The sequence below is a fragment of the Periplaneta americana genome, chromosome 10, assembly GCF_040183065.1.
Source record: "Periplaneta americana isolate PAMFEO1 chromosome 10, P.americana_PAMFEO1_priV1, whole genome shotgun sequence".
Taxonomy (NCBI): Eukaryota; Metazoa; Arthropoda; class Insecta; order Blattodea; family Blattidae; genus Periplaneta; species Periplaneta americana.
Genome location: NC_091126.1, coordinates 16,224,463 through 16,242,250, shown reverse-complemented (window position 1 = coordinate 16,242,250; position 17,788 = coordinate 16,224,463). Strand labels below are relative to the sequence as shown.

The following is a 17,788-nucleotide window of genomic DNA, read 5'->3' as shown; positions in this document are numbered from 1 at the left end:
GCCAGATCTTGTACCACAAGCAGAACCTGTGAACTTTGACATACTGAATTTTTATTTAAAGATATGTTATTAACAAATATGCGAGAATAAAAACTTTATTTAGCTCCTTTTTATTAATAAAAAAATTATAAACATAAAGTCAAATTTTTAAGATTCTAAACTTAAGTTAATTATAATCGAAATATAAGTACACTATTCAAAATTAATACTGCAATGTTGCTAGCAGACGACCAAATGTTTACACTTCGTGCTGCAAGATTGAATTTTGAAATACTGATATATTTCATATGCAATGTGTCATGCTTGTTTGTGTGATGCAAGTACCTTCTGCTCTGATATTCAATGTACACCTGCACATTGCTTCAAACTGAAATCTAAACACAAAATAGGCTCTCATTATCACAACAGAAAACCAGAAACTGATACTCACTGAAAAAGACAGTCTGTGCCACTTTCTCTTTGCTGCATTAAAAATCGATAGGAGCATAGCTTTACTTAGAACTACTGTATGTGTGGATGCGATCATCTGTCGATATGTGCATAAATTTAGCCTATTATGCTGCATATCATTATTTATTGAGAGACAAATCATGACATAATACAGATTCAATGGAGTCACAGACGGGGAATACAAGGGGAGAAAGAGGGAATACAAGGAGTGAACAGCAGTGACAATAATGTTGAAGACTCTCATCTTGGAACCTGACAGGAATGCGACGCGACCCTACAGTTCGCGATAGTGACCCCTATTAGTAATGCTAGCCTGCTATCAGCTGTTTAAAAATTGTGTTACCTACCTCATAGCGGAAGCTGTTGAGCAAGTCCCATGTCAGCGTCACATTCAGATGCGGTGTTACTGTTTTCACTAACCCTACTGCAGTAAACAAAATAAACGAAGACTTGAATTCGATTTCACTGTGGGCACACAAATCTAGATTAAGGTTAAATCCAGAGAAATTGCAAGCAATCGTAATGGGACATAATCGTCTACGAAGCACTCTTGATAGTAGAACTATACCACATATAATATTGAATGGGTTTATTGTTAAATACAGTGAAACAGTTGAAAATCTTGGCATTTTTATGGATAGCGATCTAAATTGGAACACTCAAGTAACACACATTTGCAAAAAAATATTTTCTCAACTTCACTCCTTGTTCCATATGAAAGAATTTCTACCACTTAGTCTAAAAAAGAATCTTATCCAGACGCTTGTAATGCCCCATTTTGATTATTGCGATTCCTTACTAACTAATGTAAGTTCACTCTTAGCTGAGAGACTACAACGTGTTCATAATGTGTGCATACGATTCATCTGCAATACTCGTAAATTTGACCATATAACACCTTCCCTCCAGTTAATTTCATAGGTGCATCTGAAGGAACGAAGAACAATACATTCACTGTCTCTTCTGTTCAGAATCATGCATACTTCTACTCTGAATTATCTGTTATCGTGCTTTCAATTTCTTACAACTCTTCGAAATCGACATCAAGCACTTCTTTCTATCCCTCATCATAGAACGTCTTTATACTCATCTTCCTATACTGTAGAAATACCTCGCCTCTGGAATTCGTTACCTAATGACGTCAGGGACTGCCGTACTTTATCACAATTCAAAATTAAATTGGAAAATTTTGTCTTAGTTAATGTTTTTAGGTCTTGCTAGAAGTATTGATTTGTGTTTTTTTTTCTTTTTTAATCTAGATTAAAATTGCAATTTTCTTGTTTATGTTAGTTAATTAGTTAGGATACAATTAAATATGATACTTAATCACTCATTTAAAAATGGGTGACTGCAACCTATGTATATTTTTGTGTGGCTTTACTTTTTTTATAGTGTTTTTTTTTCTCTCTCTCTCTCTCTTTATTTTTTGTGTAGCTTTATTTTGTATATAGTGTATTTTTTTCTGTTTATTTCTATTATTGTATTTGTATTCCTGGTGTTGTGGAAGAGAAGGCCTGATGGCCTTAACTGCACCAGAATAAATAAATAATACTGCCATCACCATCATCAATATTATCAGTTATCACTATCACTACCACTACCACTGTTGTAAGCCCCCTTGAACTTATAATAATTAGGCTTTTAATGTTGGGGACCGATAGGATTTTCAAGTTGGCTATCCGTTCACCAGTCAGTACTCTAGCATGCATAAACAGCGTACCTGCTGAATAATAATGCCCAAGGTTGAAGGTTTTCAGGCGCATATTTTTGCAGCGGAATTTGTTGAGTATTTTGAAGTGAATGACAGGAATATTATAGGTAAATTATGTAATACAAATATACGAGGTTACAAGCGATATTATATACAGTGATATTGTAACACAAGAAAATCAAGGTGAAAGCTCAAACCACAAATAATTCTACAGTATGATAGTTTTTCTGCACATAACGAAAGGTGCGTAAAAATATATCTTTGTAATGCTATGTAGCGTATATTTACTTTTAAGAGTTGTCCAGATTTGTTTATATGCACCTTGTTATTCGTGTAATTCGCAAAATCAAGTCAATGTCCTCGTACTAGCTCAAATCCCCAGCCTATGTACCATGCTGCAGTCAACTTGTACAATCTGTCCCCAATATTACAAGCCTAATAATAATTTCATTAATCACATATGATAGTTCATCTTTTCCCAGTATTGTTTTTCTATATTTTCAATGTGTCTACAGAATCCTTCTCAGTCTTCATTTTTCACAAGAGAAAGTGCAGTTTTTGTCACTTGCATTAATTTCTGTAAATTTAAATCGCCCATGACATTATTGTCCCTGACAATATGTTTCACCTTAGTTCAAGCCAATTCAATTGGAATCAACTCGCACATTTAAGGCTGCAATCTAAGAACTTTGTGGTTATGTTGTTCCAAAATGTTGTCAATTCTGTAATTTTTTTCTTTTGGCTTCAGAGATAGAATAAGGTTATAGAGGTCGTTCTTTCTCGTTCTCTCACTTCTTTCTTGCGAAGCCAAGAGATCATGTCTGTCTTTACTGCATATGCAGATGGCGATTTGTCGATCTGGAGACAGTGATACAGAGCATTGTTGAGAACAATAACTGATTGAGAAGGAAGATTGGATATCAACTTTTGTATTACTCATCTTTCAAAATTTTCGGCATTCATCTGACTGTGGTAATCTCCCGTTGCACTTTCGGCTTTATATATAAGTCCTGCATTAGGAAGGAAGCCATTAATTCTTCCTACATGTACCATGATCAATCGTTGTTCAGAGTTCACATTTATGTGGAAATTTTCTCTCATTTTACCAACATTTTCGAAATGTCAAATTGCTATTCACCCAGGTCTCGTTTATATAAAAAAAAAACTGATTGTCCCTTGCTCCGGAATTCATTTATTTGTACCAGATATATCGATTTCCAGTCTACGATGGGTGAAATTATTTTCAGAACACGTGAAATGATAATACACAAGCTTCAGTAAGTTATCTGTTGTTTTTGATTCCCCACTTAGTTTCTCTTCATCACCCCGCAAGTTCCAAGATTTGAGTCTTCAACAGTAGGAAGGATGCATTTATGTGTGATGGTCAATCCCCAATTTACCCCTCTCCATACCTAACTAGGAGGAAAATGTAATTCTATCACAGTCACGAAGCTTGAGTTTATGAGGATACTAGGAACAATAGACTGTGCAGGTACTATTTCGCATTGTCTGTGATGAGGTGATAGTAGCGATCAGCAACTATCTATGGATGCATATTTACTACGTATTGAGCTTCGTGACTGTATATAGTAGATTGTGGTTCTATGTTGAATAAGTATTTAGATATTTAAATTAAATCACAACTTAATTTATTTACTTGAACATTTTCTGACAGGACATTGGTATCATATCCAAGGGGAAATATTCCTTTACAAATTAATTACAGCGAAAGTTTCATTCACATAACTGCTTCACATTTCATGCACATCTAACATTTCACAAAGTAAGACATTCGAGTTCGGCAATGAGATCCATGTGTTTGAATTCCTGTGGTCTGTATGTAAACCTCTCCAACAGCTGCAGTCTCTTTGTATTATCTTGTCCGTAGTATAATTGTAGTTGATTAGCCAGACACTGAGCTTCTGATCCATTCTGCACAGAAAACAAAACATATGAAAATAACACCTTCTGATAATTTTATTTCTCTAACATGGTTTCAAATCTAGCAGTTGCTCAAAAGTGGAACATGTACATTCAGACTTGATCCAGACAATGTTCCCAATTTCATACTTCAGGGAGGGCTCAGTAAAGAATGGAGAGAATAACCATCGAATAGGGAGCAGGTAACATAGTGACTATTTCATTTCTGGTTTTTCGGTTGAATATGTAGGATTTTCATGTCTGTTTCTATGTTGCTGTAGCTGTGGTTGGTGTTTGTAAAGTGTTCTGCGTATGTGGAAGTGTGTCATTTGGTTATGGCTGAGATGTGTTCTTTGTATCGTGTTTGAAAAGATATCCCAGTCTGTCCGATGTAGAAGTTGTTACAACTGTTGCATGAGAATCTGTATATTCCTGTAAGGTTGTATTTGTTTGTGTGTCGTGGTTGTATTGTGAATATTCTATACTTCCCTTCTTTATCACCCAAGTCAGCATAATTACTATGTATAATTCTGGAAGAGCATGTTGCATTGCAATTTTTCTTTATTTGTAGCTGCGTATTGTTACTTTATTCAATATAACTGATATTAAAAATTACGAAATTTGTAGTCAATAGTGGAGAGAACCAGTTGTTAAAAATTAGAAGAATGCCACCACTGGTTACAGGCTCCAAATAGGATGCAACATTTGAAGTTAGTTCCAAAATTAGTGAAATATTGTATGCCATATTCTTCACAAATTCTAGTTGAAGCAAGCAAAGTGATAGGGTTGGAAGTAAATCCCGAAAAGACTAAGTATATGATTATGTCTCGTGACCAGAATATTGTACGAAATGGAACTATAAAAATTGGAGATTTATCTTTCGAAGAGGTGGAAAAATTCAAATATCTTGGAGCAACAGTAACAAATATAAATGACACTCGGGAGGAAATTAAACGCAGAATAAATATGGGAAATGCGTGTTATTATTCGGTTGAGAAGCTTTTGTCATCTAGTCTTCTGTCAAAAAATCTGAAAGTTAGAATTTATAAAACAGTTGTATTACCGGTTGTTCTGTATGGTTGTGAAACTTGGACTCTCACTTTGAGAGAGGAACAGAGATTAAGGGTGTTTGAGAATAAGGTTCTTAGGAAAATATTTGGGGCTAAGAGGGATGAAGTTACAGGAGAATGGAGAAAGTTACACAACGCAGAGCTGCACGCATTGTATTCTTCACCTGACATAATTAGGAACATAAAATCCAGACGTTTGAGATGGGCAGGACATGTAGCACGTATGGGCGAATCCAGAAATGCATATAGTGTGTTAGTTGGGAGGCCAGAGGGAAAAAGACCTTTAGGGAGGCCGAGACGTAGGTGGGAAGATAATATTAAAATGGATTTGAGGGAGGTGGGATATGATGGTAGAGACTGGGTTAATCTTGCTCAGGATAGGGACCAATGGCGGGCTTATGTGAGGGCAGCAATGAACCTCCGAGTTCCTTAAAAGCCAGTAAGTAAGTATATTCTTCACAATATTTAAAAAGCAATAATAATCTAATGCATTGGTAAAAAATAAATACATTGTTCAGAATTATTTAAGTTATTTATAAACTGACACCAAATGTGGCGAGTTATCACAGTATAACTACAGAAATAACATTAACTTCTACTTATGTTAACGACTAAGATGAATAAAAAATATACAAGGGATACTTACAAGAATATCCTTGTTGTACTCTCCTCGCATTAGCACCAACCCCTTTTCTTTTATATCAGTGTAATGAGTCATTGTCAAACATTCTGGAGAATTTTCTTTGTGAGTCTGTAACATATTTAGGAATTATACTAATTTACACAAGAACACTTGAAAATCATTTTTACATTATATAGATATAGAATTAAACATAGGCCTGCATAGTAAAGAAGATTTAATATTACTGGTAGCCTACTTGACTTTGAGAGTGGTTGAGTGTTAGCAGCATTTCATTTGATGATGATTTCAACTACAGAGGTTACTCAGCATTAAAATTCAACATGGTCGACAAATTTTGCTCAGAGCCCTCTATCAGCTACAAGTTTCTTTTACATGCCACAAATCTACAAGGCATATCCCAGCTTTACTTCCCTCCCAGAGGAATCCATCTCAAGGAATTTATATATACTTTTAAATCACAGTCTAGTATATACAGTCGCGAAGCTCAATACATAGTAAATATGCAAACATTAGATAGTTGCTCACCACTAGGATCGCTAATATCGCCTCATTACAGGCAATGCAAAATAGTACCGTCACAGTCTATTGTTTCTGGCACCCTCAAAACTCAAGCTTCGTGACTATATATAGTAGACTGTGTGTAAATTCTACCACCCTCAACCGGATTCGAACCTGTGAACTGTAGTCTAATGGTTAGTATAAAACTTTAGGCTACCAAGGACAACTCAAAGTGTTTGATTTCTGAGTGATTCTTGGATTTAGAAAATTTCTCTAACCATTAAATATCATGTTTTCATCACTGAATTGGTTGCCATATAATGGTCCTGAAAAGAGTAGCCTTTTTCAATTGCAGGCCATATCCCTTCCTATCTAAAAGTGGAACAGGTAAGCAGTTGCTCACAGCTCCCTAGACAAGGTAGTGTAACTGAAAAAATAACATAAAAAACTTACATATTTTATGTAATATCACAGTCTTAGTATATACAGTCACGAAGCTCAATACGTAGTAAATATGCAAACATTAGGTAGTTGCTCACCACTAGGGTCGCTAATATCGCCTCATTACAGACAATGCAAAATAATACCGGCACAGTCTATTGTTTCTAGCACCCTCAAAACTCAAGCTTCGTGACTGTATATATAGACTGTGGTAATATCTCAGAACAGTGGCCTGGCCCATTACAGTTCCTTGTCATGAGACTTTCACAATGATTCCATCTGCTGTCCAGTTGAGAGAGACCAAAATGAGATTTAGAAAATACTTGAATAGGGATATGAAATCTTTCAAATTTGTTAATTGTCAGAAAATAAATCTGTTAAATTTGGCAACTGATACGTCTTCGGTTGAAATTTTATGGTAATAATTTATGATGCTAGGTCAGTCTTCTTGTTGTACATCTGTTACCTCTATCATCATTACATATCTCTGGTTCATGTACATTCTTCTGAAGTATAATGTACTACCATTGGAATGTTATAAAATGGTTGCAAATGCACTAAAGAACACTATGTTAATTCACAACATTCAAAACTTAAACAATTACCTGATAATTAATTAGCGGAGTAAAATGAGATTCATGTCCAGAAAATTGACATAAAATGAACTCGTATCCCTTGTCCCGTGGAAGGGGAAAGAGGAACTGCAAGCATAGAATACAAAGAGTTATTAATATTCATATTCCTACTGTATTTACAGTGCATACATTTTATCTTTCCACACTAGCAGAAGTAGATTGGAAGTGACAGTGCACAGCAAAGCTGCCCACATGTAGCTCACTGAGTTCTCGGTTATGAGTCTAGAACATGTGAGATAAACTGTAGAAGGGGCAGTTTTTTACAATTTGAAAATTGTGAAAGTGCTATAGTAATTTTGTAGCATTATGTGATGATGTACTGATCCGCGCTTCTTGTGCTAATTTCGTGAGAGATTTTCGCGGGCTTTGTTTTAATAGAGCACCGATATATCCAACTTTTTCTATTAAAACATGATGCCTTCGTCTTCTTTCTTGTCCATTACTGATCCCATAGTTTTCAATTCATTCACTATTTTATGAACTATAATCTTTTCAATTGAATCAATGCAGGAAAATGTTCTTAGAATTTTCTACGAGACTGAGCAGTTGTTAGTGTTTTTTTTTTTTTTTCAAGTTATGGCAAATGTAAGTTATTTGCTCTGTATTGAATCTCTGAACCATGACTCAAGCAACAGCCCTACATGGAGCCCTCTATCAGGGATAGGTAATTTATGACACGAGACCCAAAACTTTACTTCCCTCTTGGAAGAAGTCATACTGTGATTTTATTGCCCTTTGAAATCCATCACCTTGGTTGGGTGTGAAGCTGCAAACTTAGGTTCCAACAGCCAGCAGGGTAATCTCGAGATCACAAAGGACAACACAATCATAAAGTACATTTATGCTCGACCATGCCGAAATGTAGTAATTATACACCTGGTAGCAGACCTTTAATGCATGTCATTAAAGTACACCTACTCATTAAAGGTCAGGTCTTTCAGCCAATGACGACTCAGGTTACAACTGTTCAGCCAATGACAGGTCAACTTTCTACCGTTATAAAACCGCAAGTATCGATTATTCTCGGATATGCAATCGAAAGAGAATTAGCGAAGTCACGGAGGCTGGAAATCCAATACTGTCGCAGAAGGTTATGTTCTGTTACTATAATAATTAGCGTTAATTGTAAATAATATTCAAATAAATTCAATTTGTCATCTCGTTTTTCAATGTCTAATTTAATTTCAATGTTATCTCTGTAGGTTCTTATGGCCTAGCAAGGTCAATGTGAACATCTGTTCCTCGGAAAAAATCAATACTTTCGCGTCTGCGCACATCTCACAACATACGGGACATTGGTCAAGGTCAGATACAAAGAAAATTAATAATATCAAGTTAGAAATATGGTCGAGCATAAAAAGTCGTATGAAACTCGCCTATAATGGTAATTGAGAAGCTCGTATGAAAATTATGAAACTCGCTTGCGCTCGTTTCATAAATATCCGTACTTGCTTCTTAATTACCTTCATTATAGGCTCGTTGCATAATGTACTATTTAAGATACCGTATGTGTTACGGTATGTTACATGACTCATGTACTTCAAATATTTGTAACATTAACTAAGCCATTTTTTGAGAAAAAATAACCTATTATTTGATATAGCGTTGTCAAATAACAAACTAAAAATTAATAATGATAATGATGATGAAAATAATAACAATAATAATAATAATATCATCATCATCATCATCATCATCATGACGCCTTCAGAACCTGTTTTGGTCTCATGAAGTAAATCTAATCTGAAACTGTTCCAAGCATCATGTCCTTGGTCTGCCTGGTTTTCCATAGGACTTTGTAGTTTATATCTGCCCAATCTGGGAACAGATGCTACTCCCATATCACATGTGGAAGACCCCTGTTATCTTCCCTTCAGCTCTTGCCAGTCAATAAGCCAACAAAGCTATAGACCAGCCATTTTAAACTGATATGCCATGAGAAAATGAAAATAGTAAAGGTTGTAGCAAAAAGTGGAAAAATAAAAGTGAAAAGAGTAGTAAAATAGTGAGTCAAGTCAACATTCAGTAAACATATTCCCCCGTAAAACCTTCAAAATCCCCCCCCCCCCACTCAGTTGGAAACCATTGGTCTAGACCAGAGGTCTCCAAAAAGCGTATTGTCATTCGTGCTCTCGATGCTGCCTGCCGAACACAGTGTGCTGTAAGGCTAGTGCAGGGGAAGGGACTCATACCTCAAACAGATGGAAGCGATCAGTGGGGGATCGTGGCAACGGTCTGCTTATATTTACAAATAATAACATGAAAAGAATAAAAAAATATACGTTTGTATATTATTTTGACATACTATGAAGCTGGAGCCCCGTCTGTTGCTATAGACACAAGCCATTGCAAATTCAACCTCTTCTGTTCTATGGTGCCTTTCAGTGCCTGGAAAAGTTCTTCTCCAGTTGTATTTTGTAATTACATCTAGAAGACATTCAGACACAGAAAAATGTTCATTAACTCCTCGGATGAAAATGACAAGGTGAGCTTTGTCATTTCTATCTGTGCTTTCGTCCAATGCAAGTGAGTAAGCTACAAACTGGTTAATTGTGGTTTCGACTTCAATTACATTTAAAATCTTGAAATTCTTTCTCTGAACTCTAATTGGAAACAATTTAATTTTCTTGAACTTTGACTTTGTTCTGGACACAGTATTTTAGTAACATCCTGTATGCACGATTTTACAAATGATGCTTCTGTAAAGGGCTTCATTGATTTTCTAATATTTCAAACTAGAACATAGATAGCAAGAAGCTTTTTTTGTTTAAGACTGAAGACACGTGTGTGATTTTTGTTTGTATTTTATTGTTTTTTATTTATCAAAATATTTGTAGGCCTACTCATTTCACCTAAAATTAAACGAAAAACTATATGTTTGTCATGCAGAATTGAGTGTAAACGTATTGCAATATACTGATTATTATGTATAACCAACAGTTATACAGATAGCCCCAAAATAAATTATTTTCACATGTCCAACATGCCTGTAATTGTATGATATTCTTTGTGCAGAGTCGAGTAGTGTTGTCGCATGTTGAATTTTAACACACCCTTAAGAATTTTCGAACAAATTAAGCATTTCACATTCTCCCCACTAACACAAAAAAGTTTCTCTTCCTATTCATCCTTGAATGTACTACGTCCATGATTAGAAGACATTGTGAAACGGTCGAACACTCCGACCAACACAGTGATAATGGCAGTCCGCCACTGCTCTTTGTTTGTGCATAAACATTGAGTACAGTACAGGTGGGGATGGGTGAGGCAGAACACGCTCATTACGTACTGCCTTCGGTCCCGTTCAGGGGCTTACTCGCGAGTACGCTTTTGGAGACGTCTGGTCTAGATCATATGAGTATGCAGCAGGATTTTAAATTACACCTTTGGTGGACCACATGTTGAAAAGTTTCAAAACGCTGCTATAGTCATAGTACCTTCAAAACTAGATACTGCACCCCAACACCACATCGAGAACACTGTCCCCAAGGTCACCGTATTATACTTGAAAATAATTACACAATTTAATTAAGGACTTCAGTTTAATGTAAACAAACTGTAATAATTACTTACTACTGGAAATTTTAAACTTCTCTCATGAATGGTATCATACATTGCACTAGGTATTGTAGCAGCAATAACATTTTTGTGCTTATGATACTCCTGCCATATCTGAAATTTGAGGTAATAAATATTCATGTAATAACAAATAATCATTCTTCAATAAAGGATACAATTTACATTTGCACATTAATGAATTCTGTAGTGTTAATCCAACCTGTTTTATTTCTTCACCATCTTTGTCTGCAATCAGTTCCATTTTCATCACATCGTTTAATACCTAAAACATTACACATCAAATAAAGTCTGTGTTAACAATTCATAATCTGATATCTTAAACACTGAAAACTGAAATATTTATACATGTTAAATTGTAATTAAATATAATAGAAGAACATATGTGTGACAATTTTAAAGGTAACAGTCAACAGTTACTAATAACAGTGATTCCTTTTTCTACTTCAGAATATTAAGCAACACTCACAAAATTGAAAGTCATTTGTAACTGAGAAACATAAAAGTACTCGTCTCTTTCTCAATAACGAAGGTAGATCTGCCCTTTGAAATATCTTTGATTCTTAGATATGTTTAAAACAATATGAACATTTCAAAGAAACCCCTTTCCCAACACCTAGGTTATAAAGATGTATAACTGTCTAATTTAGAAGGTTTTTTTTATTTTAGTAGGTTATTTTATGATGCTTTATCAACATCTTAGGTTATTTAGCATCTGAATGAGATGAAGTTGATAATGCCGGTGAAATGAGTCCGGGGTCCAGCACCGAAAGTTACCCAGTATTTTCTCATATTGGGTTAAGGGAAAACCCCGGAAAAAGCCTCAACCAGGTAACTTGCCCCGACCAGGAATCGAACCCGGGCCACCTGGTTTCGCGGCCAGACGCTGTAACCGTTACTCCACAGGTGTGGACAATTTAGAAGATTGCAAGACTATACATTTTGAGTTGAGAGAAGATAAAACATTTTCTTTTTTGTAATGAATACTATGAAACAGTAATCCCACAAATGGACATTCATGATACTATTCTGGAGAACACTTAGGAATATAAATGTTTGTGAAAATAGATGGGAACTCTATTTTTGGCCTTTTACAACCATTATGGAATATAATGTTACCTTCTGTTTGGTATATGTAGGAGAACTGTCCTTCGTGATATCTACTTTCGGATCTGATAGTGATGAAAACTTCCTTTCCTCAGGCGTGTTTGCCTTTGGTTTGGTTTTCAGTTCATTAATTTCTTTTAGTCGACTCAAAAATTCTTCTGGAGATGTACTGCAAAACAGAAGAGAAAAAGTAAGACAGAAATCAGGAAACTTTGGCTATTCAACTGTGATCTGGGACCTAACATCTCCAATGTTTCAGAATTGCATACAGGTTCCATCTTTTGTAAAGTCTGCAAAGCAAAAGTCTAGTCAAAAGGGAGAGAGGAAAGAGATCTAGAGTGAGTAGGCTCTATACTCCACTACTGTGGAGTAACAGTCAGCATATTTAACTTTGAAACTAGATTCGAATTCTGGTTGGGACAAATTGCTTGCTTGGGGTTCTTTCCAGGGCTTTTCTTCAACTGTTTCGAAAAAAAAATGCTCTGCAATTTTCGCCATTAGACACTTGGGCTCATTTCGCTATCTTAAATTTCAATTTCATCCATCATCATTAGATAGGTTCAAACACATGATTCTGTAGGATGTAATACCATTGACTGGCATCGTGCTGAGGAGGCTGCAGAACTCTTAGGGAGATGGACTGATGTTTATCACAGACTCCATTAGAACTGAGTGTTGCGTAGCTGATACTTACAGGAATGCAGTCCTATGGACTTAAACAGTCATCCCTACGAAAGGAATGGTAAGCACAATAACCCGAGCTTTGATGCACTTCATTATAACCAGGTATGCAGGTGAAGCAGAAGCTTAAGTAGTTTGCCCCTTATTACTTACCACTTACTTTCTCCTAATTAGAAAGGACTTACAACTCGACCAAGTTAAGTCTGCGAGCCGAGAGGGGAAGTTTTCCTACTGCACTTCAGTTCATAGAGTGGTAACAATTTAAGACGCTTTGAAATAGACTGTACTTCTACTTCTGCTTGACAGTGAGGTTTGGTGTTCTGATTGGCAAGCGTGGGCGTAGGAGAGAAAGTTGCATGAGGGAGGGAGGCTGGGATACAGCGTAACTGTTGCCTTTATCTGAAGACAAGGACAAAAAATCCGTGTGCTCCGTAGTGTATTTTAAACGATGTGCACACGTTGAAATCTGAGCGTCAAGTGACCTATGTGGCAACTGTGTTTTGCCTCTACATTCCATCCCGATATCCCCACTCGCAGACTTGACTTGGACAAGCTGTAAATGACAATTTTATAATTATAATAGTGGTAGTTTAAGATGTAGCTTTATACACAAGCATGAGCAGCCAGCCATTCTAATTTTGAAAAATATATGTGTTCATGTATTTTTTTTTTAATTATTTATTAATACATTATCTTTACATGAGAAAGTGTTCTGATGACGAGCTAAAGGTGAGAGGGGTGCAGAGTGAGGAAAAAGATTTTTGCAAATTTGCACAGCTCAAAAATTGGGGCAGTCTCACAAGGACAGCGAACATCCATCCATATAATTTGGAAGAGTATCTAAGTAAAATCTAACAGGCATGAATATATATCAGAAGGAAGGGACCAGGTCCGTGGCCCATTTATTTTAGGTCTCATCCCAACATTTGCCTTAACATCTGAGGGAAACCATGTAAAACAAAAGGCCTCATGAGTTGTCCTATTAACAATAAGTTAACATAATAGCTAACTAATTGTGACTCTGAAATTTCTCCACATCAGTCGACCCGCATGGTGAAGTTTCTATTTACTTATTAATCTAACAGTGTTGTCATATATTCACTGTAGTTGTAGAACTGGAGCATAGAAGAAAAGTTGTTAAATGTAAAGTCGAGGTATACAGTACATGGTTTGCCAGGCAGTGACATCACACCGGACCCTTATTCAGGGGCACTTTCATCAAGTAAAGACCTAGAAATGGAACCTCTATACAGCTCGGAAATGTTGTACTCCCAGGACATGGTGAAATACCCAAAATTCTTCTTCTGAACATAATCACCAACCTAAAAATCTAATTAAAACAGAAATAATTCCATTAGAATGGCTCCAGAAATTTCAGACAAATATTTGTACACTGTATCCATACTTCAAAAGAATTGATTTAACCAAGGGAAATGAATACTCCAAGGAAGATGAACCACTGTCATCTTTTTTTATACAAAATTTCAGCTGAATACCTTTAGTTTTAATCAGTACATCGCGAGGCATGTTACAACCTCATTACCACAGTAATCTGAAGGCAAACTACAGAATAGCTTACATCTTGGGGATTTCCCCCCTTTATCTGTAAACAGAAACAAACCAAATCTAACTTAATTACTATGATAATTGAAGTTTCGATATCGCTATGCACCACTACAGTATTGACGTCTGATTTGTGTGTGTTAAGCTATTCTATGATGAAATTAAACTGAGACATTGTATAATTTCACAAATCTACAATATCTGGAAAAATAAAGAAGCGTATTTTTGTAGGGTCGAGGATTAGTGACAGGTTAGGTTGGTTTGTCCAGGCTTTTGATATGCTTTGCATATATGGTGTCTTGGTATAGGTAAGGAGGGATTTTTCGTGAGGTCATGGATCAGTGACAGGTTAGGTTTGGTTTGTTCAGGATTTTGGTATGCTTTTTCATAGATCGGTAGGTAGACAGATATAAAGCGAGTTTTTGTAAGTTCTGGGATCAGTGACAGGTTAGGTTTAGTTTATTCAGGTCTTTGGTATGGCTTGCATATATGCTTTTTGGTAGACAGGTATAATGATTTACTCTGGACAAAAGAAAGTGGTACTTTCCCATTTAGTGCAACATCATGGTGTCACCAGTGGATTACGTGAGCATTGCGTGGTCGGGTATATTAGAAATGAAGTTATTTGGAGGGGGTTGAGTGGATTTATAACTTTTACAATGATCACATCGTATCTCTAGAAAGGTGTGCTATTATTTTGAGCTTATTTTTAATGATTCTAGTACTTTTTTTTTTTCTCTCGTGTGGTGTGGAGTGGGATCGAAGTTTCGGCCTGTGGTGTTATTAAACAATCCCTTATAGCTTCACTGGCTTTTGTGAGATGTATGTATGTATGTGGGTTTAGTTTATAGCTACAAATACTTTCAACATTAAAATCGTTTGATAGTTACCTGTATATTCTAATGCACTGCTGTAAGCCCACTCACTTGTTACTAATTACTAACATGCGAGAGGTCCAGGACGAATTACTAGGAAAATTATTAGTTTCCCTAAGAGTCCTCCCTGGACCTCTCGGGTGTTACATTTATAAGAAATAGGGCGAAGGGTGTGCTACAACTGTGCATTAGAATACACATTTAAGTATCAAACGATTTCTATGCTGAAAGTAATGGTGGCTGCAAACTAAAATCATCTGTTTATCACTATATACATATCACAGAAGCCAATTAAACAAAAGAAAATTGTCCCGGTCCCTTCTTTGGTGTAGCTTTCCTGGAGAAATACCGAATCTCAAATGAATTACTGTTGGCATTAACATTGCCAAATATCAATGTCAATAGTCTAACAATGAATATTGTAGTTTAAAATATTTCGGGAAGGGGGAATTCACACTTGAGCACGTTATCATACAGATAAATGTGTGATGTATCACTAGAATGAAAACTCAACGAACTTTTGAAATGTTGCTATCTTCTGTGCATATTTCTCATAGTATGGATTATTTTTCAGTTCTTCAATCGCCTTTTCTTTTCGGAAAGGAGATGCCATAATCCTTCTTCGCTGCGTAAATTTAAATAATATACTTTTATTGCACAACACATAGAATCTTCTGCTACTTAATGCCATTGCCATGAATCAAATGATGACTAGTTTTGCTAATTTCGACATATATGTTTGCATTTTTTTTAAGAATGGAATTTCAGAAGTACTTTATTATATTGTAAATTAATTTTATGTAAATACGCGGATAAGGATTTGAATACAAATTAGATATAACAATTTATATACATTCATCTGGTTTGTTGTCATCACCGCCGTCTGGAATGTAACGGCGGTGATTGTCATTAGAGAACACATGGATGTTCTACAAGGCAGAGGCATTTTGAATATGGTGGTTGGTTCTTTACTTAGTGAAGAAACTGAAAACACGAACAGAAGATACCTAATTGTGGACTAAAATGTGTCATGTATTGAGTAAATCCCCAAAAAAACTTCTAAATTAAATGAAAATGTCAAAATATTCAAGATTGGAGAAGGAACTATTTTATAGGGAATAGAAACATTTGAGAAATTGTGGGAAATTTCTGTTTAATGGTTCCCAATTCCGAACATTTTATACATAACATGGGCTGTTGTAGGTATAAGAAACATGAAACAAAAATATTTAGACATTAATTTAATAGTAAAGAGAAATTCTATAATCAATTCAGTACTCTGCTTAAAATATGTGTCTCAACTTCTCGTAATGCCATTTTCGCCGCTAGGGGCGGTGTTTCATACTGGAGAATTAAAAACACTTGAATGATATTGACATTTGAGCATTGAGAGGACTCACCGTTGCTTATTAAATGTTTCGTACATTATTTCATGGACAATGAATGCCATTTTCCAACTTTATAACTCAATTATATTAAAAGAAATTGTCATTCTTGATATTGTAATATATAGTAGAAGCTCTATTATCCGTGGTAATGCATGGAGGGGGTGAGCTGAACGGTTACTCGAAAAAATCGGATAATTCGTACCATAAAGATTTTCGTAAATTTAGTGAATAATACTTACTTACATACAAATGGCTTTTAAGAAACCCGAAGGTTCATTGCCGCCTCACATAAGCCCGCCATCGGTCCCTATCCTGTGCAAGATTAATCCAGTCTCTATCATCATATCCCACCCAATGACGTTATAGTTACCTACCGATCCCACCTCCCTTAGTGAATAATATTTTTACATTTTCGTAATTACCTTCATGGTGTTGCGTTTAACATGCTAGATAGTGGATCAGAAGTTCACTAATTTAAGTCTGGTTATCAACGACGGGTTTTTAAGGGACAAGGAAATTCCTTGCAATGGCTGTCTGTAGAAAGATATGAGTAGTGAAGGTCTCGTGTTGTAGATTTACGTACTTTATACACTCCAATCTCGTATTCTGATGCGAGATGAGCTACGGTTTCTCTTTCCCCAAACCATTCAATTATTTACACTTTCTTTTTTCCATTCTTAGCACAATGAGATTCCTTTTGACACCCGTACAAAACATTAAATTAAATTTTCATATAGAAGTTTATATAGTACGACAATTCGAACTGTAGACCATACTGTGTAAAGGAAAAAGCTTGTAATCACACTCTCTAGAAAAAAAAATAACGTGCTAATACAATATGCACCACTTAATATATTTCTGCAGCAAAAAAAAAAAAAAGAGAGCGAAAGAGAAAGACAGACGGTTAATCCACCAATCGGTTAATAGGGTGACGGTTAATCGGGGTTCTACTGTATTGCATACAGCACAAACTGAGGCATTTTTGAAGTGACATCTGTACATTTCATCACGTATGTTTATCGTCCATCTCTTACGATTTCAGAGTCTGATTATATGAATGTAAAAAATAAAATCCTTTTTATTTCTTAAGAGTGTCTGTAATTTACAAAATGTTAATACCAGAGTATGTATTAGGAAAAAGAAAGAAATGCCTTGTAAATTATATTGAAAGCCGTAGGTACCGCAGTTTATTCTTTGGTTTGTGGGTTTCTTTCTGTAGATTTCTTGGTT

The 17,788-nt window shown here is 35.7% G+C and overlaps 1 protein-coding gene across 2 annotated transcripts; it reads right to left on the bottom strand.

Moving 5' to 3' along the window:
- Positions 1-3,793: 3,793 nt before the first annotated feature.
- On the bottom strand, positions 3,794-15,952 carry LOC138707463 (ATP synthase mitochondrial F1 complex assembly factor 1). Of its 2 annotated transcripts, XM_069836942.1 has the most exons (7): positions 15,689-15,944; positions 12,064-12,220; positions 11,147-11,209; positions 10,942-11,040; positions 7,339-7,434; positions 5,798-5,902; positions 3,794-4,093 (listed from the first exon to the last, which is right to left on the bottom strand). In XM_069836942.1, the coding sequence occupies exons 1-7, from the start codon at positions 15,865-15,867 to the stop codon at positions 3,938-3,940; spliced, it is 855 nt and encodes a 284-aa protein (XP_069693043.1). In that variant the 5' UTR covers positions 15,868-15,944; the 3' UTR covers positions 3,794-3,937. The 2 variants fall into 2 exon arrangements, with proteins under 2 accessions (XP_069693043.1, XP_069693044.1); XM_069836943.1 differs by lacking the exon at positions 10,942-11,040 and having other exon boundaries at positions 15,689-15,952.
- Positions 15,953-17,788: the final 1,836 nt, after the last annotated feature.